We start from the raw sequence: 24634 nt of genomic DNA, 5'->3' as shown, positions 1-24634 counted from the left end.
CTTTTTATCCCTAGAGAGTATTTGGTTTCCTTTCACAACAAATGCTCAAATCCTGGCAGGAGTCATATGTACCCTACTTCCTTGCTACATGCTCAGCGAAAGCTTTGTCTGTGATAGTATATCAATGATCATTTGAATTCACAAGGCATAAAATGAGATCATGGATGGGTTCCCCTCCCCTTCCCCTGGGCCCAGTGATTGAAATACGGACCAAACTTTTTGCCACCCTGACAAACTAAAAATATCCTTGATTGTTTTTCTTGTATTTACAAGCTGCCTCAGTAAATCCAATGACTTCAGAATTAAAAAAACACACAAAACAATTCAGTGCCATCCTGTCTGATCTATCCATATAAGTTAGGCTGTATTTATTTTATTTTATATTCTCACCCTTTAGGCTGGTTTGGAAGGTCAGAGTCTGAACTGCAGCTACATTCAGCAAATATGGCAGGATATCACAGCTGCTGTTGGAATAAGTGAAGACACTGTTGCTTTGAGTTGTGAAGTCAACCTACTGCCAGTCATAGCAGCCTACAATAAAAAATCTCCAGCCTTTAATACGATGGTGAGAAAAAGTTCAAGTTTTATAATAATAGCCTTTTTTATGACTCTCAAATGCAACTGTCATGTGTCACCACTAGAGGGTAGTGTGCACTAAAGACTGATTTTGACTTTGTCTCTCTGTGTTTCTAAACAGGGAATGGCGATGAACCCTCAATGGATAAACGCCACTGCAGGAATGATGACCCAGTCACTGGAGACTTTCTATGGGGCAATCCTGAACAGTACCTTTGCTAGCAATCAACTTACAGAGGTCCTGTTGCATTACACTTCAATGCTATTCAACCTCTCAGTGCTAGAAATGACAAACCATGCTGACTGGAATGTCCAGCTCCTCCAGATGCAGCTGTACCAAAGGTATTAATGCGCTGGAGTCATTTTTACACTAGCATATATTCTTACCATGATACTTGACCTAAGTCATATTACATGACAGCAAACAAATGGCAGACTTATAACAGTGAAAGATCTTTTATGAAGATAAACACTATTGAGTTTTTCCACCCTTTTTTTTTTTTTAAACTGTATAGCTTGACTAAATTGTCGACAACAAAAGCGTGCAGCAATTCTGCCAGCACTCATACCCCCATTATAACGAGCCCGATTATATTACCGAAATACCTTCTCAAATTTGCCGAGAGATTTGCAGTTATTACCCATAAGGACCAAGGTTTGGAATCATGCAAACAAACTAAGTAAGAGTAATTAAATTTGCATTAAGGTTGATTTATTCAGTTTGACTCCTTTTCTTCCAAACAGGTTTGAGCAGATAAAGTAGTTTCTATTATTCTGTTATCTCTATCTCCCTGGTCTTAAATTGATTCTGCTTTATGTGCTCATCCCTGTAATGAACTGACTACTGATAGGAATCAAATTATGCATTTGCACATATCTGGGCGAATCAATCACGTAAAACTGCAGGAACATTTATGCACCCACTGTAGATCATTGAACATGATGGAAATTGTCTAAGTCTATTATAACTATACAGTTATATTAATATAATGTGAGTGCCCACTGAAATGTAGGGAAAAAATCAAGCTCAAATATGGTCTAATGTTGTGCAGCTTTTAAATATAAGTAATCCAGTTTAAAAATTGTAAACGTTTTATGCTTATATAGTCGATTCATAAATGGACCCATCAACTCCACATTTAAGTATCTTGGGCTGTAATGTCTTATAATCTATTACATATATGTATAACAGTACATTATTTAATCCAGATATTTAATGGATCCTTAAAGAGATATTTATTTTGTATTATTATTACTTTATTGGGAATATTCAATATTAATTTCTCTCTCATTCATCAGCCTCTCCTCAGTACAAATGGCTCTGGAGCAAATTAAGACAGAAGCTCCGTGGATGACGCCATACATCGAGGCAATTGAAAAAACTATAGAGGTCATCCTACAGAATGGCAATCTCATCCAGAATTCAACTGTAAGCCCTCCGATCATCATGCAGGCTCTGGAGATCACGCTTACCGGAATGAATTTTACAAAGGAAACCATTAATTACATTCTGAGTGGAGACATATTTATGAACCCCAATGGAAGCACAGTGGACAGTTTGATAAAAGAGGTTATCCAGCAAATCATTGCTACGGGGTTGCTGGTTGACTGGCCCACCCTTTATGGAGTAATGCAGCAAGCTCTGTATTTGGAAGAGACAAGTGGCACCCTATGGAAAACTGTTGATTTTTTCAAATGGCTGTTCACTACTCAAGATTCTGGACTAAATTTTGTCTTGGAGATCCTGCGAAAGCTATACGAGATAATAAGAAATGCTCTAACCATGATGCCACAGTCGTGCCTCTCAAAAAACTTTATTGACCTTTTTGGGAATGTTTTGTACATGCTGAAACAGATCAGACTAACCAGTGACCTCTTTGACCCTGTGGAACAATATCTAAGCCCACTTAAAAGCCAAATTGCTCAGGGACAGAACCTGAAAGGTCTTGTGTCCCACACAAGAAATGCCAGAAGTATTGCTAGCAAAGTACAGAGAGAGCCGGTAGATGACTTCCTTGACCTTCTTAACATTGACTACCAAGCCTTGCTTAAAATTCTATCCATTCCACCCACCTCTACTGAAATTTTGGAGACTATTCATGTTTTCTTTGCAAATCCAGACTTGGGTGTCATCCTGAAGGGTTATTTGAGTGAAATGACTGGAAACACAAAAAAAGAGGAAACCATTGACACAACTCTGAGCGTGCTGTCCTACTTGACGCTCCCTAGCAATGGACAGCAGTTCCTGGAGATGTTCATGGACATCACTAGTGATGGGTGGAGTTTTCAGGACCTTGATAAAGTAGAGAAATTTGCAGAAAGCATAGGAAGAACAATTGACATGACCATGGTGCTATCCCACCAGCCACCTCTGAACATTTCTCAAAGAATCGAGGACATGGCCCAGCAACTTCAAGCCTCGGTGTCAAATATCATCTTACAGGGTGGAAATGGCACAGACACTGCAATCCAATTTCTCACGGCGCTCAACAGCATCCTTACCGGGAACTTTGAGCAAGTCAAGGACATCAGCCCTCAGGTCACTGGCATTCTCCAAAACATAATTGGCTCGTTTTCCAGTCCAGGGTCGAAGATGAGCGGTAGATCCTATTTGGCAGCTGTGTATCAAACTGCAGAAGCCTTCGACTCACTTCCCTCTGGAGAGGCAGCTGTGTATTTCAACATATCTGGACAAATGCTGCAAGCCTTTGCATTGCTCGAGGCATATCCCGGAGACATAGAAAAAGTCATGATGTCCACCAGCATGATTTCTGACTCCCTAAACCTTGTCCTTGCTCTCTCGAATATCACAGCTCTTCCGAATGGACAATCTGTTCAAGAGGTCACCCATCCCCTCATCCTTAGCAGTGCCATAGCCACCCACATCCTATTCAACCTCTCCATGTCAAACTATAGCCTGAGCAGCAGTGGTGAGAGGGAGATGCTTTTGACCCAAACGTTCAATCAGATGGTTGTTGTTCTCCCCAAGGAAACGCACATGTACCTCTTTGCTATCAAATCGGCTCTATTCACTGCCCTCTCGAGAGTACACAACACTGCAGAAATCACATCCCACTTCCCCGAAATCTCCCAGCTGGTTACACAGTCTCTTCTTAACTCTTTAAACATTACTTACGATCCATCTTCCACTCATATGACTCCAGATGGCCTTGTTTACATCTTGGTGACCATGTCTAATCAAGTGTGCATGACTTTCTACGAGGGCCTTATGTCATCCGGTTCCCCTATCCAAAATTCACAAGCAGTGAACTTTTTAAGTGAGGTTGCATCTTCCATATACTCGATAATGCCTGTTGAGGGACAGCCATACATCAATATCACACTCAACCTAATGGAGACAGTGTCTTTCGTTCTTAATGACACCAGCAACTTTGGGGATGTCAGTGGGGCTGTATCTCAAGTAGCCAGTTCTGTCAACAACCTTCTGCCGCTGGTGAACACAAATTCCTTCAGCACCATTATAGCTGACCTAGAGCAGACCCTTAAGACAATCCTAATGATCATCCAAGCAGACCAAAGCCCTCTCACCCAAACAGCTGATATTACCCAGCAGCTGCTGCACACCATCCAAAATCTCATCTCACTGGGCAATAGCAGCAGTGTGGAGTCTGAACTCGCCAAAATAGTGCTGGGGGCTTCTAGCATGAATATCGGCCATCTGCTGGGGATGAATGACACTAACTGGACTGACAAGTGAGTTTCTTTGAGGTTATGTTCTCAAGGCTGGTTCTTAAGCTCATAACTAAGCAGTTTTTTTTATTTCCTTTTCTTGTTAAATGCATGGCTATTACCTCGCTCTCATAATTTCAGCCACCATGGCATTTACCCTGCATAATTGCTTACTTCTTCAGAGACACATAGTTTATGAGTCTGAAAAGAACACATTCTTGGGGTCATGAAAATAAATGTTCCTAATCCATGGTTGTACATTATGATAAAGCGAACCCAGCGGAAAGAGCAACTTTTTGTTAGTTAATTAAACTTTTCTCTGTTTACACAGGCTGTCTGTGCTGTTGACAAACCTTGCAAATAGCCTTCCAGAAGACCTGCCGTATTCTTCTCCTATTAAGTCCATCACGAGAAGTCTGGCCAATGAATCCCAAGGTACATAAATCATCTTGCAAGATCTACTGTCCTATAACACTATTCATTCAGGGGTTTTATTTCCATGATCTTATGTTCTCACAGTTGCATAAAGCGCATATAAGTATACTGCATTCAGCCGTGTGAATACATAATTATTTTTTGCATAATTTACATTTGTTTAGCTCAAGAACAAGATGCATGTGCACAATAAATGTTGCAGACTCCTGCTTCTCCCTCGGAATAAATTACTCTTAGTAATCCCCACAGACATTAAACAAAGTATGTTGCTTTATGTTTGTGACATTGCAAAGATTTGGTGCTTTTCATAGCAGCGCAGTAAATGGCAGGTTTTGAAGTCTGCTTTCTGCAATATTCAGCCAGGAGGCATGTGGCCAGACTGAGTATGAGAGCCTTTTACAGCATCTGTGCTCTTTAAAACAGAGCTCTTCTTTTTCCTACCCACAAGTCTCTTTATCAGCCCAGTCTATTTAAATGAGTAGTTCACTCAAAAAAATGTAAAGGTCATTATTTTCTCTTTCTTGTGTCATTCCAAACCTGCATGCAAGTGCTGTTTTATTAGAAAACCTTAAATTCATTTGTTTTTGTGGTAACACTTTACAATAAGGTGTGATTTGTTAACAATAGTTCATGTATTAATTAAAAATGAACAAACAATGAACACATTTATTACAGCATTTTTTCATCTTTATGTTTCTTAAATAAACTGTATGAAAATATAGTAATTCATTGTTAGTTCATGTTAGTTCACAATGCATTACCTAATGTTAACAAATACAACTTGTGATTTTAATAATGCATTAGTTAATGCTGAAATTAGCCTTAACTAAGATTAACAAATGATGTATTGTTCAATCTTAGTTCATGCTAACTAATGTTGTTAACTAATTTTAACTAATGAGCCTTATTGTAAAGTGTTATCATTTTTGTTTTAGGTATAGATTTAAATACATTTTGTGACGTTAGCAGGAAAAGAATTGAACATTGTGGTAAAAGAATAAACCTAATTAAGATATACTGTGTGCGCTGAAAACAAGTGTCAAATATTACTTTCCCATCAGAAATAAATTTATCTTGTTTTACAGATCTTTTTACCAAAAACATGACAAACGTACTGATTAAGCTCGAGTGAATAATTTTCATTTCTAGATGAACTATTCTTTTGAAGAGTTAACTTTAAAACATATCATCATGCTTTGCTCCAGAGTGCACCATTCCATTTTTTTCCCCTCTGGAGATCCACAGCTTTTATTTCCCAATTTCTTTGTCTGCAGCACTTCCTCATTTAAATTGATAAGCTGCTTTTCAAGCCTCTCAGTTTGCTTTATATTTTCTTTAATAAAGTGGATGTCTTGTTGAGCATTTAATTTCCCTCATAACTGTCTGATCTTTTATATTGCTTAAGGTGTTGCACACGTAAGAGCTGTCAGATCTAAATCAGCACGCGGCACCATAAAGCTTTCAATGTCTTTTTTCTAAGGGGGGATTCTTTGCTAGATCATTTGCTGCTTGCTGCACTGTGAGGTTGGCCTAAAAGTGGAGTTAGGTGCAAGTAATGATGCCTGTAGGGAATTTAAGTTACTTTAGCTCTTCAAAAGCTTAATCTTTGTTTTCCCTCTTCCATTTCTCTTGCCTTTTTGCAGAAAATCTGCATCTTCTACTGCAAGTGCTAAACACCGCCTTTGAATTAGGCTCAACCAACTGGGCAAATGAGAGTTCGGGCATGATACTGGACCACCTGTTAACTAAGGTGAGATTTTTGATGGATTAGATACAAAAAAATTACTTTTTAAAGGCATATGCCAGCAATAATTATCATCTTTTTATTATTGCTATGCTCATTTCATACCAAATTGTAAAGAGAATACAAAATGACAAATTATTAGGCCATGTGTATCAAATTCTGTATTTCAAGTGTTTTGAAGCTAACTTCTTTCATGATAACGTAGGTGTGTGCTCTGGAAAACATGGCTTCTGTGCAGCTGATCACCCAGGTTCTGCCTCTGGGTCCCAGGGTGTTTTGCGATACTATTGTTCCCGCAATTCAGGCTTTCCATGTGCTCACAACCAACCTGGTGAACCAAAGCACCGACATCTATGATCTGATTTTCCAGACTTTCATTGGAGACCCTAACACTTACAACACTGAAGTGGACTGGTACTGCTTTCTATAATGACCTGTTGTTGTAGCTTGTACTATGTATGTTTAGTAGCATTGGGGAGTAACTTGCTAAAGGTTGCTGTGCTACTATTTTTATTTGAGTGAAATTAGATAAATGCAAAAAAAAATGCTCCATTCTTCATCTTCAAGTGTTGGAAAACCTGATTTATTCTTGCTAATTAGTTCAGACCCTAACTGAAACATTAGGTGTTTATGTTTTATTTATTTTTTTATTAAAAATAAATGTACAAAATATAATAATTAAATTAAATTTTACTTTTTTATCAGTATTCAATTGAATGTATTATTATGTTTATTACAATATTTGTATTATTTATTATAATATATATATATATATATATATATATATATATATATATATATATATATATATATATATATATATATATATATTTATATAAGAACATTTAAATAAATAAATTTTTTATATATTTTATATTTATAAAATATAATATAATTATATTAAATATTTATATTTTTGTAAATAATGTTAAAACATTTCAAACTGTTTTCCCAGGAATGCTACTTATGGTTATCTCTGTCTTTTTTCTTTTTCTTTCTTTTTTATAAAGGACATCAACTCTCTCTGAAATTGTGGGCTTCAACGTCTCAAGTCTGAAAAATCTTGATATCAATATTTCATCTCCAGGTACATCCTGCTGTCGCTTCTATCAGAAGTACTTTCGGAAACACAAGTGTTCCTTAGCTATCAGATGGTGGTCCAATCAGTCTTTTTCAACCTTGTCATGCGTGCATGTCTGCTCTCTCACTTGTCTTTTGTCTTGTGTTTTGACAGCTGAAGTGAAAGTTTCAGAGCTGCTGAAAAATACCACTCTGTTTGTTCAGGATGTCGAGCGGTATACCAGCTTTCCACCTCGCATTCTTCAGACTCTATTAGATTACCCTCTACCCAGCAACAGCATGCAGGTACACCACAACTCGTGCGTACATCAGAAGAGCTCAAAAGATGTCTCCGGAAATCATAGCTTCACACAGCGAGACAGAAACAAAAATAAATGAAATCACACTTTATTCTGAGAAAGATGTGCTGAGTCTTGGTTCCTCCCAAAAGATTTTTCCCCATCCTATCGAAAAACCTTTTAGCATTTTCATTGCCATTGTTGTCCTTTGTTTGCTAACACAGGGTTTATAAAGGTCCTGGGCGCAATATGCTTAGTAAATATCTCTCTCTCTCACCAGTGTGGAGTCTTGTATAGTGCAAATTTATTGTAATGTGTTCTGTTTGTCATCTGTCTGCTCTTCACAGATCTTGGCATGGTTGGCAAACCTGCGCCAGTGCTCAGACCCCTCGTCTTTGCAACTGGACCCAACAGGGCAGGAGATCTTTGGCACCTTCTGTGAACTGTCACATGAATGGTATAGCATTACGATTCTCGTTCTTCGCCATGTGGACATGAAGACGGCTTTATTCAGGGTAAATAAAAAAAACAAAACAGAAATGCTGCATCACTCTTTCATAGTTAATTAAATACAAGAAATATTTTGCATTATGCTTGTTGTTTATGCATTTATTATTATGGATTCTTCTCATTTATGGTTAGATTGGGACTGGGGCAAACTGAGCTCACTGTTAGCCATTCACTGTTGGCCACGTTAAAATAAAGTTTAAAATAAAGAGAGAGAATTTTTTTCAATTATTTATTTCAGAAGTGTGTAATTGAGTGCATAGAAATGGCCATTTTTAATGTATATATTATTAATGTATATAAATCATTTTCTGATAACATTTCCAAAACAAATGTCTATATTATGAAGTATACATTACATTGGTGCTGTCTGTTGTTACATTTGGACTTTTTGTTGCAGCTGGTATTGTCAAAAGAAATCCAGGATTTGGTGGCAATCATGCTAGAGATGATCAAGTTTTTGACAGACATGATGAAAAAACTAGTACCTGCCATTAACAAACTGCAGGAATACCTGACAAACATAGCCGAACTAAACCTGGTGTCCAACCAAGAGTTCCACAGTGTAAGTTATTTTTTTTTATTTAATTACATTTTATTTTATTTTTTTAATAAGTCAATATAATAAGCCTTTTTATTATTTTCCCAACAGCTGGTGAGGGGAAAGCGCTCCACCATATCAAGCAAGGCCACCTTTAGCACCATTGCTCGTGCATTATGCAAAAATGGCATCCTGACGCTGTTTGCCATCGCAAAAGTTCCTATCGTAACCGAGACTGATCCTTCTGTCCAGACGGACCACAAAAGAGAGGAGCTGATTAAGAAGTTCAAAATCCCACCCGATGCTAGTATGAACGCATATTCTCAGCACACGGCTAAATGTGCAATAAAGCATTATGATAATGACCTGTCTAGAATTTGCTTACAGCATATTGAGTTCAGGTTGATGAAGTGCTGTGGTCAGGCTTAATTAATAAACTGCTTATGTCCAGGTCCCTTTTGTATGAACCTCTACTTGGATATGGTGAACACTACAGGCGGGGCGGTGGCTTGGGCCTTCCTCAAACCCATGCTGTTAGGACAGGTCCTGTACTCACCAGACACACCAGTGACGAGAGAGATCATGAGAAAGGTGCTGGTTTAAAACATTTTATAAATAAATGTTTAGCATGTTGGTCAGATTTACACTTCGATTTATTTTTAAAAGTTTGAATTTTCATTTTTTTGCCTTGAAGTTAAGAAATCAAACTTTGCAGCACCAAGGGAAAAGTGTAATTTACTTGAATCAAACAAAATTTCCTACAGAGGCAGGTGTGTAAAACATAAGAAATGACATTCTCTGTTGGTAATTGTACAGTTAACATTGTATAACGTCATTTATTCTCCACAGTTGCTAGGAGACGTATTAGCAGAGAATCGGATACCTGATAGATAGAGTATATAGGAATATTGGGATAGACTACAGCATAAATCCGGCCCACAACAGTCATATTGATTCTGCTTTTAAGATATAGAAAAGTAGCCGGGTCAGAAAGCAAAATATTGTGTTTTTTGTAACAAAACGTCCTTCTTTCTTGCAGTCAAATTCCACACTGCACCAGTTTGGTGATCTAAAGCTTTATGCGTCTGAATGGATAGAATCTTCATCGTACGTGATGCAGTCTGCCAAGATCCTGACAAAAACCTTGCCAATACTTCAGGTATTTAGTCAAAAGAAAATCAAATACATTTTTTTTATTTTACTTATTGATTTTTTCCCCTCTTCTGCATTAACTGCTCTCTTATCAAACGACTATTTACAGAATTCTCTGGGCAATCCTTTCGTCCAAAACTTCATTCAGACTCAGACCGGCATTGATGTTGCACAAATGAGTGCAACTCTCAACCAATTTTGTAAGTAGCAGTGCATGCAATGGTTGCATCATGGGGATGCAACATTATTATTACAAGAAAGTTTCTCATTATTATGAGATGTTATCATAACGAGAATGTTTGTAATATATATGAGAAACAAGTTATCTTGGGAAAGTGTTGCTTAAAAATGAAATGCTAAGTCATAATAATCAAATTTTTTTCTAAATAATATACTGTAGCATGACAACCAGCATTATAATTATGAATTAGGGTTTCTCATAATTTTTATAGCTCAAAGAATTTTTCAGTTGTGGCAGGAACCATAATACAACCGTGGCTACCATAATACTGTACATTAAAGAATATGTAAATGTATTAAAATTATGAATTATGCATTTGAATAGATGCAAATGAATACATATTTAAGAATAGTTTTATATTTAAAAATACTTTTTTACTAACAATTCTTTCTTGTAAATTCAGATTTACTAATTAACTAACTGCAGGGTCCTGGAGTTTGTTTATAAACTGTTAGCAATGGGAAGAAAAAAGACATTAATGGTTCACATGGCAATTAAATCACAGACTACCATCTGTAAATGCTGAAATCGTGTTTTTCTGAAAAATAATTACTTTCAGAATAGAGCTTATGTCTGTAAAACACAAATTTACCTAATCTCCTCTGGGAAAAGTATCACTGTCCAAATGGTGTTTTACAGCCAAGCATTTGACAGTTCATGACAAGAGCCAGAGATGCATTGCTCCTATTCACAAGAGTCTTATCCTAAATCTGTAGTGGCGTGAACAGCTTTTCTAACTCTCTCTGCAGCAAACATGACAGTCCTTTTAGAGAAAAACAAGTTTATCATGGAGCAGATCACCACCCTCTCCATGCTGATGATGAACCTTTCCTCCTGTGTCAACTTCGACCGTTACCGAGCCTTCAACTCCACTGATGAACTCGATGAGCAGGCAGAGAAACTGGCTCAAAACCGTGAGCTCTACGCCAGTGAGTTCACACACACACACACACACACACACACACACACACACACACACACACACACACACACACACACACACACTCTCTCTCATCAGGAGATACCTCTTCAACTGACTACTCCACTCATGCGTTTGGTGATACTCTCGGTTGAGGACACCACAGGCACTGAAGAGCCATCGGGCTGTAAAGCCTGTAATTCAATGCAGTTCGATTCAATTCCATTGAGATATAGATTTCCGCTGTTATCGAGGAGCAGCAGGCCTTTGAGGTTACTATGACAACAGATCACTTCCCTTTTATACACATTGGCTCTGCTCATCTTCACAGGCATTATTTTCAAACTTCCTGAGGAGACCTCCAGCAGCCTGCCCCCTAACATCGACTACACCATCCGAATGAACATTGAGAATGTCATGCGCACCGACCGTGCACGGAATCCCTTCTGGGTGAAAGATGCCTTTATGTCGTCAACGAAGACCCAGAGGTACAACCGAGGCTTTGTGTACCTGCAGGAGAGCATCGATAGGTCCATCATCGAAATGCAGACGGGTAAAGCCATAGATGGACCTGCGGTCCAGATGCAGGCGTTCCCTTATCCCTGCTACTACAAGGATGAGTGAGTGTCTCACATGCACAAACCCTACATGCACACTGAGAGTCTCATATGAAGACTGAGATAGTCACGCAAGAGGTGGCATCTGAGCAAATAATCAGCAGCTCACACCAACACTGAACATCTGCTCCGTTTTGCTCATTAGAAATAACTCTAGAAGGATGAATGTAAGCTTAGGTTTGGCTTTTGTTCTGTGTAGCTGACGTAACAGATCTGTTGTCAATGTTCCATTGGCTGTGTATAAAAATCAACATAAATAATATCAATACATTTTTTTCAATTTAAAAGTAGCTTTAGATGGTTTAAATTGTGGCTTTTAGATAAAAGTCAGTATTGATATTTTAAAAAAAAAAGTTTGTAGTCTTTTTAATACAGCTGGTTAAAATAAATAATAGCTAAAAATGAGAAATATTGCCTTGGTAAGTAAAGGTATTAAACACTAAAACTATAATAAATGTAAAGCTAAACAGAAGTAATAAACAACAGTTAACAATTAAAATGAAAATATAATTATTAATAAATACAATTGTATTAATAATAACGTAACACTAATATATGCTAGAATGAGAAGATGGATGCAGTATGAAAAACGCTTAACGTCTGAATTACAGTAGTTGAAGAAGAACAATACTGTGGGTCATCAATTTAGCTTTTAATTACAACGTTAATCAAAAAGGTTCTTGACTTAAGTTAGTCAGTTCATCGGTTCATTTTCAACAGTTGAAGTTATACAGAGTGATAGGCATAATAAATTTGCCCTCCACCTGCTAATCTTAAATCTTTCTACCCCCCAGGTATCTCAACAGCATTGCTTTTGCTTTCCCAATGGCTCTCATGATTTCCTGGGTGCTGTTTGTCGCCCACTTTGTGAAGAAACTCGTTCACGAGAGAGAACTGCGACTTCATGAGGTATGAAACCAAAACCAAATTTTTCCTCACAAAACATTAATTAGCTTTCTAAAGCCTTTTTTCTCTTCGCATAGTACATGAAAATGATGGGGGTCAATCCCATCAGCCACTTCTTTGCCTGGTTAATTGAAAGCGCTGTGTTCCTGCTGGCGACTGTCATCATCCTCACCATCATTTTGAAAGCTGGTGGCATCCTTCCTCGCAGCGATGGCTTCGTGCTCTTCCTCTACCTTTGCGACTATGGCTTTAGCATCCTTGCAATCAGCTTCCTGGTCAGCTCCTTCTTCGATAAGACCAACATCGCCGGGCTCAGCGGCAGCCTTATCTATGTCATCTGTTTCTTCCCCTTCATCGTGTTGATCCACTTGGAGGACAACCTTTCCTTCAGTGTGAAGAGCGCTCTGGTCTGTACTGCATTTAAATCAGTTTCCAATTGCCAAAAAATGACATTCAGTTTGACTTTCTATCCTATTCTATCTGATTTTTAAAACACGGTTCTGTCACGGCGAGGACATTCTTGCAATTACATTTTTTATTTAGACATTATTTAGTGTGTTTATTAGGTAACTTCTCTCAGTGTAGGTTTTAGGTTTTACTGTTACTGCAGGGACCGAATATACACCCACAAAAGTCTCAAGCACAGCATGTTTTCTCAGTAAATGCAGGAAGAAATTCTTTACGGATAATTTATTTATAAATCAAAGCCAGACGGGACATTTAACAAAAGTCATTTGCATCCTTTGTATGGTGAAATTTAATTATCATCGCAGCTCCACAAGTGAAATATCACCCACAAATGTGAAACCGCATCATTCGTAGAAATGTTAATGCGAACACCAGCAGAGGACTAATGCGTAGGCCGTGGCAGCGGCAAAAACATCTTTACATGTAATATGTCCATGAAGAGTGGGGTTATAAAGTTGTTTTGTTGAATTATTGCAGACTTGCATATCCATGTTGGTATTTTCTTTGTTTTGCTCTGTTTTGTGCAAATGAGCCGACTTAAAAGTGCTGTTGCAGGAATTTACCTCAAGTCAGTATTGTTATATTTTATATTTTATCCATTAATTATAATTACATATTAGTTTGCTAAAAAATTAATTATTAAATGCATCAGGGTTTTAACTACAGTTTATTCATGAATAAAGGGAGAGTAAGAAAGTAATGTAAGTGACATGATGGTGAGCAAATGATGACAGAATTCGATTGTGGGTAAACTAGTATTTTAAATGTTATAATAGATTGACAATGGTAGTATAAATCTGACAGTGTTTGTTTTTGGTCCACAGAGTCTCTTTTCTCCGACATGCTTCAGTTATGCCAGCCAGTATATCTCCCGCTATGAAAAACAGGAAGAAGGTGTGCAGCCACAGACCCCTCAGACTGTCTGTAATTAGTGTTTGTTTGGGATAATTACATTGACTGAATGCATTGTGTACTTGCACCTCAGGCATCCAGTGGAGCAACATGTATATCTCTCCTCTGGCTGGTGACACTTCCTCCTTCGGCTGGCTCTGCTGGCTGCTACTTATCGACTCCTTAGTATATTTTATCATTGGGATTTACATCCGCATGGTCTTCCCAGGTATGTGTTGCTCAGTTGATAACCTTGTCAGATTTGTGTGGTTAGGTGAAAATAAATATTCATTTTTTAGAAGTGTGGGTTTATTATTATTGTTTAATCTATTTTTTCTTAATTAGGAAAGTATGGCATTGGAGTTCCCTGGTACTTCCCAGTGACTCGGTCCTTCTGGTCAGATATGTTCAGCTGCTGTAGCAGAACACCAAAGAAAATAGGCAGAGGGCTGCTCTTTACCAACATGATGCATGAACAAAACAACACTGCCAAGAGCAAAGGTACATTACAGTGCAAAGAGTGCTTAGGAATACTTGATTCTGAATGATTATTATATTACCTGTGCTACCATGCAGAATGATTTGAAGGTTTTTCATAAAGAAGCCTCTTAAGCTCACCAAGGCTGCATCTATTTGATTATTAGTATTAAATTTTTTTATATATTCATATGATGACAGCTGAATTATCAAAATTTGTAATTTTCAAGTAATCAAGAAACATCTCTTCTTACTTTTAATATCAAACCAGATTGTAATATAAAATATAATATAATATAATATAATATAATATAATATAATATAATATAATATAATATACTGTATATAAAGACACACACATACATATATTGTTAGAAAATATTTATATATATATATATATATATATAATATTTATTATTATATTAATATGTGTAATGTTAATTAATAATAAATTAATAATAAATGTATTAATATACATTAATATTAATATATATTAAAATATACAAATATTTACTATACAAATATAACATGTATCCTAAATATACACATGCATATCTAATATAATATATATAATACAATACAATACCTTTTTATTTTAGCAATCTCTTTGAATAGAAATTCACATAAACAGGATTTATTAGTTTAAACTTTTTAAATGTCTCTTTCAAAAAATATAAAATATTACTGAACAAACTTCTGAGAGATTTGCTTGAGACCTATTTGCTCAAATATATTTGCACACTCTACCTTCTTTGAAGGTGACACAGATTGTAATTGTAGGATAAATTTTAATCCTTTCAATTTCTGTGTGACATTTTATCATCTTTGCTCCCCTCTTTATCCATGTTCCCGTAGGTAAAAGTAGCTTAGCGGGTAATGGAGATGAAGAATTCTCAGGATTGCCTGTTGGAGTTTCTCTTTATGGCCTGACAAAGACCTACGGCAACCGGCATGCTGTGGACAACCTAAACCTTTCTTTCTATGAGGGACATGTCACCTCTCTGCTGGGTCACAATGGAGCTGGAAAAACCACCACTATGTAAGAGCATAAAAGCATATTGCATAAAAAAACGCTATTGGTTTTAATCAGCATAAAAAAAAATTTATGAAAAAAAAAATCTTGTTTCAGGTCACTTCTGACGGGGTTGTTTGCACCAACCAATGGCACCATTGAGGTGTATGGCATGGATATGCAGACGTTTATAGATGATGTGCGCAAGGAGATGGGCGTGTGCATGCAGTATGATGTCCTGTTTGACCACCTTACCACAAAGGAACATCTGCTGCTATACTCTCAGATCAAAGCTCCCCACTGGACCAAACAGGAAGTGAACGAACAAGTGCGAAGGTAAGTTTCAGTACTCATCTTGTTGTTTTGTAACACTCCCTTAGAGAAATAATTTTTAGAGAGGCTATATGTTATTCTATCTAATATTACATGTAGGTTGGTGGCCTTAATGGTGTTAGGGAAACTACTTTAACCTACTTAAAACTACTTTACTTTAAAACTAAAGCTTCCCACACTACAATCTACTCATAATATAAAGTAATTCAGCTGCCAAGTCAAACTATATTGATGCTCTTTAAAGAAATAGTTCACCCAAAACTGAAAACTTTGTCATAGTCTACTCGTCCTCGTCGTTCTAAACGTATATGAGTTTCTTTCTTGTGTTCAACATAAAAGAAGATATTTTGAACAATTATTTTCATTTCCGTCTATGGAAGTCAATGGGGACAGTTGTTGAACTGTTGAACAGTTGTTGAACTGTTTGGTTCTTTAAAATATATTCTTTTGTGTTCAACATAAGAAAGAAACATGAGGTTAATCTGGCTTAGATGTTGTTGAACAGGTTGGTAGAAGTTTGTTGGTTCAAACCTCACACTCAGTTATCCATAAACACACTGTGCCCTTGAGCAAGGTATATTGGCCCAGCTCACTGTAGATACTGGAAGAGCATAGGCTAAATGAGAAATTTGCATTAACATGGTCCCTCTTTTTCCTGTCTAAGAATCCTAATGGAAACAGACATGCATGCCCACCGCCACAAGCGTGTCGGCACCCTGTCAGGAGGTATGAAAAGGAAGCTATCCATCTCCATTGCCTTCATCGGAGGCTCACGGTTGGTGGTGCTAGATGAGCCGACCACCGGAGTGGACCCCTGTTCCCGACGCAGCATCTGGGACATTGTCCTTCAGCACAAGCAAGGTGAAATCCTCTTGCAATTCAGACCAGGTTGAAAATAATCTCCTGGCTTGTACCTGTAGCAAACTCCCCAAAGGACTTTGTTCTTATCGGGTATCTGACACTTGGTTTAGAATTTAATTAGGCTTGAATGGATTTTCTCAAGGTGCGTGCAGTCAAATCCAGACAGGGAAAAATCCAGACGCAGATGTAGTAACGACTGATTGTTATCCGTCATGCTCTCTCTGATGTTTAATTATCTTCCGTGGAGACAGTAAGCGAATTTATCTCGAGCAAGGATTTAAGACCGTAAAAGAGGGTCATGTCAGATTTCTCCTGTGTTATCGTTGAACATCAGCTCTTTGTTCAGAGTCTGTCTCTCTCTGTCTGCCTGTATCAGCGGATCTTTGATTTGACATGCCTCTGTGTTGGTTTTGTTTAACTGTCCAGAGCGTACCATCATTCTTTCCACCCATCACCTGGATGAAGCTGAAGTTCTCAGTGACCGCATCGCCTTCCTGGAGCGTGGAGGCCTCAAATGCTGTGGTTCGCCCTTCCTCCTCAAAGACAAGCTGGCTAAGGGCTACAACCTCACACTCACAAAGAAGGTACGTGTGTGGCAGTGTCAGCCTATTACTTGAGTTCAACCCTCATAAAAACTACCATGATAGTACTGGAGTACAGTACAATGGTAATGCTGTCGGCCTACACAAGCATTTAAATATCTGAGGTTGGTTATTTTTTTTCACTGTTTTTCAAAGGAGTATCAGATGCTCAACCAAGGAATCATTTATTTGGTTAAACAAGTAAAATGTGTAAAATGTGAAATTTCCATTAAAATGCATTTTCAAATGTAATTTATTTCTGTGATGGTAAAACTTTTTTAGTATTCATTGATGAATGTAACTTTCAAGTACAGCCTTTTTTTTAAATATATTACTTTCATAGCATTATAAATGTCTTGACATTGTCACTTTTGACCATCTTTTTCTGATTTATAGTAATAATTTCTGACCCAAATAATGATTATTGCATGCAGATAGTGTGACATTACTGTGCTAATATGTGTCAGTGTGCTTACAGAATTAATATTGTATCATTTTTCATTTTATCAACATGCATTTCAATATTTTTGTTGCAGGTTCAGACTCCTGATTCAAACGAAAGGTTTAACGTTGAAGATCTCAGGGCTTTTATTCAATCCTACCTGCCTGACGCTCAGCAGAAGGAAGGAGAGGTGGGCGATGTGGTCTACGCCCTCCCACCGTACACCCCCCGGAATGCAGCTGCGTACCACTCTCTGCTCACCGGTCTGGATCAGAACCTGGACAAGCTACAGCTGGGCTGCTATGGCATTTCCGACACCACCCTGGAAGAGGTAATTATCAGATGAAGACCCAGGTGCAGGACGGGATTATGGACTTGGCCAGTTCCACTGGGCTTCAGACTGCCTGCCCAGCAACCTTTAAAACCTCAAACAGCGCAGCCCAAGACTGCCAAAAGGAAGCTGATTCTGTGGAATTCTTGGCTCATATAGTGCAAGCCTCACAATTTGCTTCATTCCAAGATCAGATTCTGAGAGGGCAGGGAGAAATTTCATTATTTCAATGCCATTTGTGTAGGCTACCTATTTTAGCCATCTAATGCAGGGTTTCTCAACCTGAGAGTCATGGTTACCAGCTGGGGTTGCCAAGGCTTTTAGGTCACTTTCGTTTATCTTCAAAATGAATATTTTTTAAACATTCTCTCAGAATGTTTGCCCAACATGTGTCTAACTGGTCACACCAAGAACTATAGCTATAAACGTTATCACTATTGCTACAGTTATCATCCTTGGTGTAAAACGTATTAATGTATTAAATCATGATACAATTTCAATACTGTTTTAAATTTGCTTTTAAGGGTGAATTTGCATGCTTCAATATTCCACCATATTCCACCAGAATTTACACATTTTACACAAGGACAAAATGCTGTAGGGTTTACAGTCATCATTTGATAATTGCTAGTAAAATTGCAATACATCAACAATAATAAATAATAATAATTTAACATGATATTTTGAAGTTGAAAGCTGAAAACTTTTTTTTTAAAATACAGTTTAGTTAAGGTTTAGGGATTAAACAACCTGTCATGTAAAATATGGTTAACATATGAATTAAAAAAAGGAAGGGGTGGATGTTGGGAACCACTGTAATAATGTCATCCAACCAACCCTGATCCAACCCTGTCCAGGTGCACTCATAAAGACACTGCGTTTTTTCAGGTGTTCCTGCAGTTGACTCGAGATGACTTGAAGCCTAAAGAAAATGAAACCTGGTCTGTGTCAGAGTCTGTGATGGTGAATGACATGTCTGACGATTTCAACAGCACATACCTTGGAGAGAAAGCCAGTAAGTGGGCTTTTAGGACTGGTTTAAATTCTTGCAGCAGTTTGTGGAATATTAGTTCCCTGACCTGTACTTCCCCAATTACCCCTTGAAAGCTTTGAACTTTGAAAGCTCGTCTTTTGAATTTGACTGAATTGGAGAGATGAGATGATTACCTGTGTCTCATGTGGCACTCTTTTCTCTCTTATAGGTCTCACTGGGACCTCAGCCGTGCGTGGGTTCGCTTTGACTGCACAGCGGGTGATGGCCATGTTACTGAAACGCGTGCATCACTCCAGGAGGGACTGGAAGGGGCTGTTCTCCCAGGTGTTGTTGCCTGTACTCTTTGTAATTGCTGCCATGGGCCTGGGCTCCATCAAGAGTGATCTTCAGCACTTTCCCAAGATTGTGCTCTCTCCTGCTCTGTACCACGTTGATGAACAGTATAGCTTCTTCAGGTTAGGCTACATTTTGTTTTGTGTAACTACCGAAATACAGACATTTTAATTTGTCTTAATAATCTATTTAATATTTTAAAAATAAAATAAAATAAATTTAGTGTGTTGTAATTGTATCTTAATTTTTGGGGGATAAAAGTTTGTCTTAATAATTGTAAAAAATAAAATAAAGTCAAGTGTATCATCCTGCAGATTATCAGGCAATTTTAAATAAAGATTTTTATTACTAAATGAACACAAGGAAATAATTACATGTAATAAATTTATGCAAAATAAACACAATAAACAGCAGTATTTACTTCCATATGCTTTAATGTTAATACAGCTTTTCAAAGCATAGAAAATGCCTCACCAAGACTTGCATAATTAATTGTTCCTTAAATAATACAAAAAAATGATTCAAAATAACTGATTTTCCGCAATATTCTGAATAAACCTTACTGTTAATGGGGTTTATGACAGAGATGCTTTTAAAATACCTCTCATTATTACAGGTCACTGGCACAAAGCAAGCTAATTGCAACATTATGTTGACGCGGCTAATAGCCAAGCAAAAGCACACAGAACCAGTGCAATATTTCAAACTTTGTTTATTTTTTTTGTCACCATGAAAGTAATGTCAAATACAGTGTAATTTCACCCAGTCTTAAACATTGCCATTGCGTGTTTTCTCCACAGCAATCAGAACCCCGCCGCCAACAGTCTTGTCGATACCATGATGTCCTATCCAGGCATTGACCACGTCTGCATGAGAGACCCCACAAATTCGTAAGTAATCATCCATATGTCTTAGTGACCCAGCACTCTGAGCTCAGTAATCAGACTGCAGACCGCTCTAAGCCATGAGTGATTACATATCACAGCATCAGCTCACCTAGGCACTGCAAATGGCTTTCATTTTTGCCGGCTATGATTTCAGTCCCTCTGATCTTCGCAGGTCTGTAACATAAGCTCTGGTTTCCTTCTCTTTTGCTAAGCCCTGGGACACTGATACACTGTCTGCTTGTATCAGTGGGTCTTCTCGTGTTCCTGGTCAATTTCATCCCACTAATGTGCCACTTTTAGTTTTCTATCAGTTTTTTATCATGCTATTTTCCCATCTCGGCTCATCTTACTTTTTTCCTCACTCTGTAACAAACACTCAAACACTCTCTTGCTTTTTTGTTCACTGTTTTTCTATTTCTCTCTTTCACCCACACATCTGAAAGCTCTGCGTTTTGTAATTCCACTGTAAGAGCTTATAGTAATGCTCCTGCATATGGGCGTAAATCTCACAGAAGAACCTGTCTGCACATATTTTTGTGAGATGCACCCAGTAATCATTTGCATTTCTCATGCGTTTCCTGTTTATAAGATAGATTTTTCACTGATACCTTCCAAATAAGAGTCACACTGTTTCTGCACATAGAATACTGTATTCTTATTTTTTTTTACAGGGTTTGCAAAGAGAGACCTGCTGTAGCAAGTGAGTCCTGGATCTCCAGAGGCAACAGCTCTGCTACATTTACCACCTGCATGTGTAGCAACCAAGTGCAGGTGGGTCAAACAGAGCATAACTATCATAACACAAACAACATTATCGCGTATCCTCAATGATGAGCATCTCTCAGCTTTTAAATATTGATAAAGATCATTAGTGTTTTCGATAGCGTGAAGGAGATTGTTGATCACAGCAGGGTTGCTCGCCCTTCAGAATTGATTTTAGAATGCCTTTTAAATTCAATTCTTGACTTTGAGGCAACAACGAGGCAACAAACACAATGCAGACTGAAAATTCTAATTTAAGCAAGTAGAAACAAGGAATGTATAAGAATTATGAATCATATAATATATAAATCATATAGGGAAAAGTGATGCAACGTGAAACTAAGGATTTTTCAGTTTAAATTATGCATGTATAAACAGTATCATGGACAAAGCATGTGTTTTATTTTCTTAATAATTAATATTTGAAAGGCCACATATAAATTAGTCCAAAGCCTTCATGCTGATGTCAGAATGAAACATTAGCTTATTGCCCACTTTCAACTAGGGTCTTTTCATGTTGGTTCTGAATGAAAATGCAAATTCATTCTGTAAGTTTGAAATTGTGAAATTGAAATTGACCAATCACTAGAGGGGTTTGGGAAAAATTCATTTTTGAACAAATTGAGAGTCGTTCAACAACTAATGTCAAAACAAAAGCATATTGTTTTTTTAACTTCCATGCATCTCAACCTGTTGTTTGGGGCTCTCAAAACCATAATACGAACCTTTCAAAACTTAATTTAAGGGGAATATGTCAGCTGAAGAAAAATAATTACATTTTATGGAGTAAATAGGCCCAATTAGTCAAGTTAATGATGTAATAAATTCTATGCTTGACAGGGATCAAATTGGAAAATTTACAATTTTTTCTCCCAATTCTCTTTCATGGTTTCTGTTCAGAATATCACTCGCTTTTCTCTCCCTTTCAGTCATGTCCTGCATCCAATAACGAACCACCTCACAAAAGAAATCCATCATCCCAGATTGTTTACAACCTGACGGGGATCAGCACAGAGGACTACCTGCTGGCCACTGCAAATAACTTTATCAGAAACAGGTGAATTTTTATCACACATAACACTTCACAGCATTAAACTAATTTCATAAGATATTTTCTTTATGTCACAAGTTCAAAATATGGCGAGGTGGAATATTAAGGAATTTATGAACCGCTGGTAGGCTGATTAATAATTAAAGAGGAAGCACTTTGGTTTATCCCGTCTTTACCGTGGCATTTCCGACCAGCTGACATTTTCCATCCTAGTCAAATAGCACACAGCACTGGGGCGTGCTGCTGGCATGAAAATACTTTATTACACCTAAAATAGTAAGGCTAGCATTTATTATTCATACATTGCTCTTCCAAAAAATTTAATATAATACACATCCTTCCTCTGTGTGGTGGTGAAAATAGTAATAAAACAAGGCGAATCACAGCTCTTGTAATAAATTGAGTGGAAATTCAACAAAGGCATAAAATGATTAATTAACGTTATATAAAGGAAAATGTCTTTAGTGTGAAAACACTATATTTATTTTTAAATAAATTAAGATTTAATGTTTAAAGAACGTAGAAAATAACATTTATTTGTAGTTTAATTATTCTTTTTTTTATTCTAGAAACCAAAAATAATAAAAATGACCTACACAAAAGCTTAAATGGCATAGAAAATAAGCTGCCTGTAAATGTGTACAACAAGTGAACAAAATGTTACAATTGCTAGGAGTTGTGAGCTCTAACGTAAGTTGTTTTGTGCTTTGTTTTCAGATATGGAGGCTGGGACTTTGGAAAGTCTCTTCCCATTGATCTTAAGATGGACATGTTAGATGTGCCAGCGAACAGAACCCTTAGTAAGGTAATTTGGATGAGTGATATTACATTGCCCCAATGGCAAAGTGGCTCATTGTCCCAACGTAGCAGTTTATGTAGACACTAACAGGCTATGTTCCAAAACCAAGTAAGCTGCCACGTAGGCAGCATTTTAATGCATCATAATCACCCTCCTGATGTGAAAGCTGTTCCAAAAAGTAGGCAGTATAATTATGTTGCCCTCTAAGATACTTTTTTTTGGCAAACTGTTAAGGCAATATTGCACGCATTCTTTGTGAATAATGCAATATGGTAAAAAAAAAAAAAAAAAAAAAACTTAAAAAAGATGGCAAATGAAGCAGGAGAAAGATTTCATTCTGTACCAAAAAAATAGTTGAGCCTAAGTACAAGTTAGTTGTTAGTTTTCACGCAGCTTGGTACATTTTTGGATTGTAGCCTTTACAAAGTGATTATAAAGGAATTGTACATTGTATTAATATTTGTGTTTGTACAGGTTTGGTATAATCCAGAAGGTCACCACACCATGCCTGCCTACCTCAACAGCCTTAACAACTTTATCCTGAGATCCAGTCTGCCACCAGAAAAACGACAACAATATAGTTAGTCAAATCTCTTTCTAATACTTTATAGTTTTGCAGATTCTATAAAACTAGATTTTGTGCACAGTGCACAGTTATATAACATTTCACATACACTGCTATTCAAAATTTGGAGTCAGTAATGCAATTTGTTTAAAGAAATAATACATTCAAGAAATATCCATTACATTGATAAAGTATTTATATTGAGAATTATTTCTATTTCAAATAAGTGTTGTTCTTTTGAACTTTCTAGCTATCAAAGAATCCTGGAAATAAAACAAAATTGTCCACAAAATATTGTGCAGTACAGCTGTTTTCAATATTTTCAATATTAAGGACAAATGTTTTTGAGCATCTAATCAGTATCTTAATGCGATTGAAGACTGATGTAATGGCTTCCAAACATTTAGCTTCCCCATTACACAAATGCATTCAAATTTTAAATATATAAAAGTTATAGTTATTTTTTATAGTTACTGTATAGTAATTTTCATTTGTAATAATATTTCACAATATTACTGGTAATACTTTATTGTTAATCAAATAAATGCAGCCTAGGAGAGCATAAAGGACTCCTTTTAAAAGCATTTGAAAAATCATACCTACCCCAGACTTTTAAATGGTAGGGTGTATTTAATATTTTTCACATTGTGTAACAGATGAAAAGTGTTAGGTTAGCTTGAGTTAATGTGCACTTAGACTTGCATATCTAAAGTTTTGACTTGCTGTGTAAGGTCTAATCCACTTAGCAGCTTATTCTGAGCAAGAGCCGCCCACTTAGACAGGAAGAGACCGTATAACTGACTGCAAAGAACACAGCTAGTTTCTTCTTGTCTTCTTGTTAGAATAAATAGATTTTAGTCTTATCTGTATGGTTTCTCTGTGAACCAGGGAAAACTGAAAGTGAATGCATAGAGGGTTAAAGACTCTGCATTCAATTTTATCTGTAGATACAATTTAGAAAATAATTGAATGCTTACTTTATAAGTAACTGTAAATGAATTGCCTAAAAATGATCAGAAATCCTTTATTTTTTCAGTGGATATGTCATTTAATTACAGTAAAGCATTACACCCAACACTGCTCTGAAATATAATCCTTGCACTGTAAGGCTGAAAATAATGTAATACCACTACCCTTAGAAAGAGGGCAGTGTGTCTTTTC

At 37.0% G+C, this 24634-nt stretch overlaps 1 protein-coding gene across 4 annotated transcripts in view; it reads left to right on the top strand.

Annotated features, from left to right (window-relative positions):
• Nucleotides 1-24634, top strand: part of abca12 (ATP-binding cassette, sub-family A (ABC1), member 12) — a 65634-nt gene that overhangs the window by 26899 nt on the left and 14101 nt on the right. For all 4 annotated transcript variants that reach the window (XM_043248803.1, XM_043248802.1, XM_043248801.1 and 1 more), the window contains 33 exons: nt 398-565; nt 698-918; nt 1876-4290; nt 4598-4701; nt 6345-6451; nt 6651-6859; nt 7456-7532; nt 7680-7810; nt 8151-8318; nt 8711-8875; nt 8963-9158; nt 9303-9442; nt 9891-10010; nt 10113-10203; nt 10994-11173; nt 11495-11783; nt 12575-12689; nt 12764-13093; nt 13979-14048; nt 14140-14274; nt 14391-14546; nt 15378-15561; nt 15652-15870; nt 16532-16728; nt 17155-17312; nt 17846-18082; nt 18971-19097; nt 19285-19531; nt 20210-20299; nt 20968-21067; nt 21988-22115; nt 22827-22914; nt 23383-23488. In XM_043248803.1, the coding sequence (XP_043104738.1) occupies nt 398-565; nt 698-918; nt 1876-4290; nt 4598-4701; nt 6345-6451; nt 6651-6859; nt 7456-7532; nt 7680-7810; nt 8151-8318; nt 8711-8875; nt 8963-9158; nt 9303-9442; nt 9891-10010; nt 10113-10203; nt 10994-11173; nt 11495-11783; nt 12575-12689; nt 12764-13093; nt 13979-14048; nt 14140-14274; nt 14391-14546; nt 15378-15561; nt 15652-15870; nt 16532-16728; nt 17155-17312; nt 17846-18082; nt 18971-19097; nt 19285-19531; nt 20210-20299; nt 20968-21067; nt 21988-22115; nt 22827-22914; nt 23383-23488 (7468 nt within the window). The remainder of the gene's footprint in view (nt 1-397; nt 566-697; nt 919-1875; nt 4291-4597; nt 4702-6344; nt 6452-6650; nt 6860-7455; nt 7533-7679; nt 7811-8150; nt 8319-8710; nt 8876-8962; nt 9159-9302; nt 9443-9890; nt 10011-10112; nt 10204-10993; nt 11174-11494; nt 11784-12574; nt 12690-12763; nt 13094-13978; nt 14049-14139; nt 14275-14390; nt 14547-15377; nt 15562-15651; nt 15871-16531; nt 16729-17154; nt 17313-17845; nt 18083-18970; nt 19098-19284; nt 19532-20209; nt 20300-20967; nt 21068-21987; nt 22116-22826; nt 22915-23382; nt 23489-24634) is intronic.

The sequence above is a fragment of the Puntigrus tetrazona genome, chromosome 9, assembly GCF_018831695.1.
Source record: "Puntigrus tetrazona isolate hp1 chromosome 9, ASM1883169v1, whole genome shotgun sequence".
NCBI lineage: Eukaryota > Metazoa > Chordata > Actinopteri > Cypriniformes > Cyprinidae > Puntigrus > Puntigrus tetrazona.
This window is presented reverse-complemented; position numbering and strand designations above follow the sequence as displayed.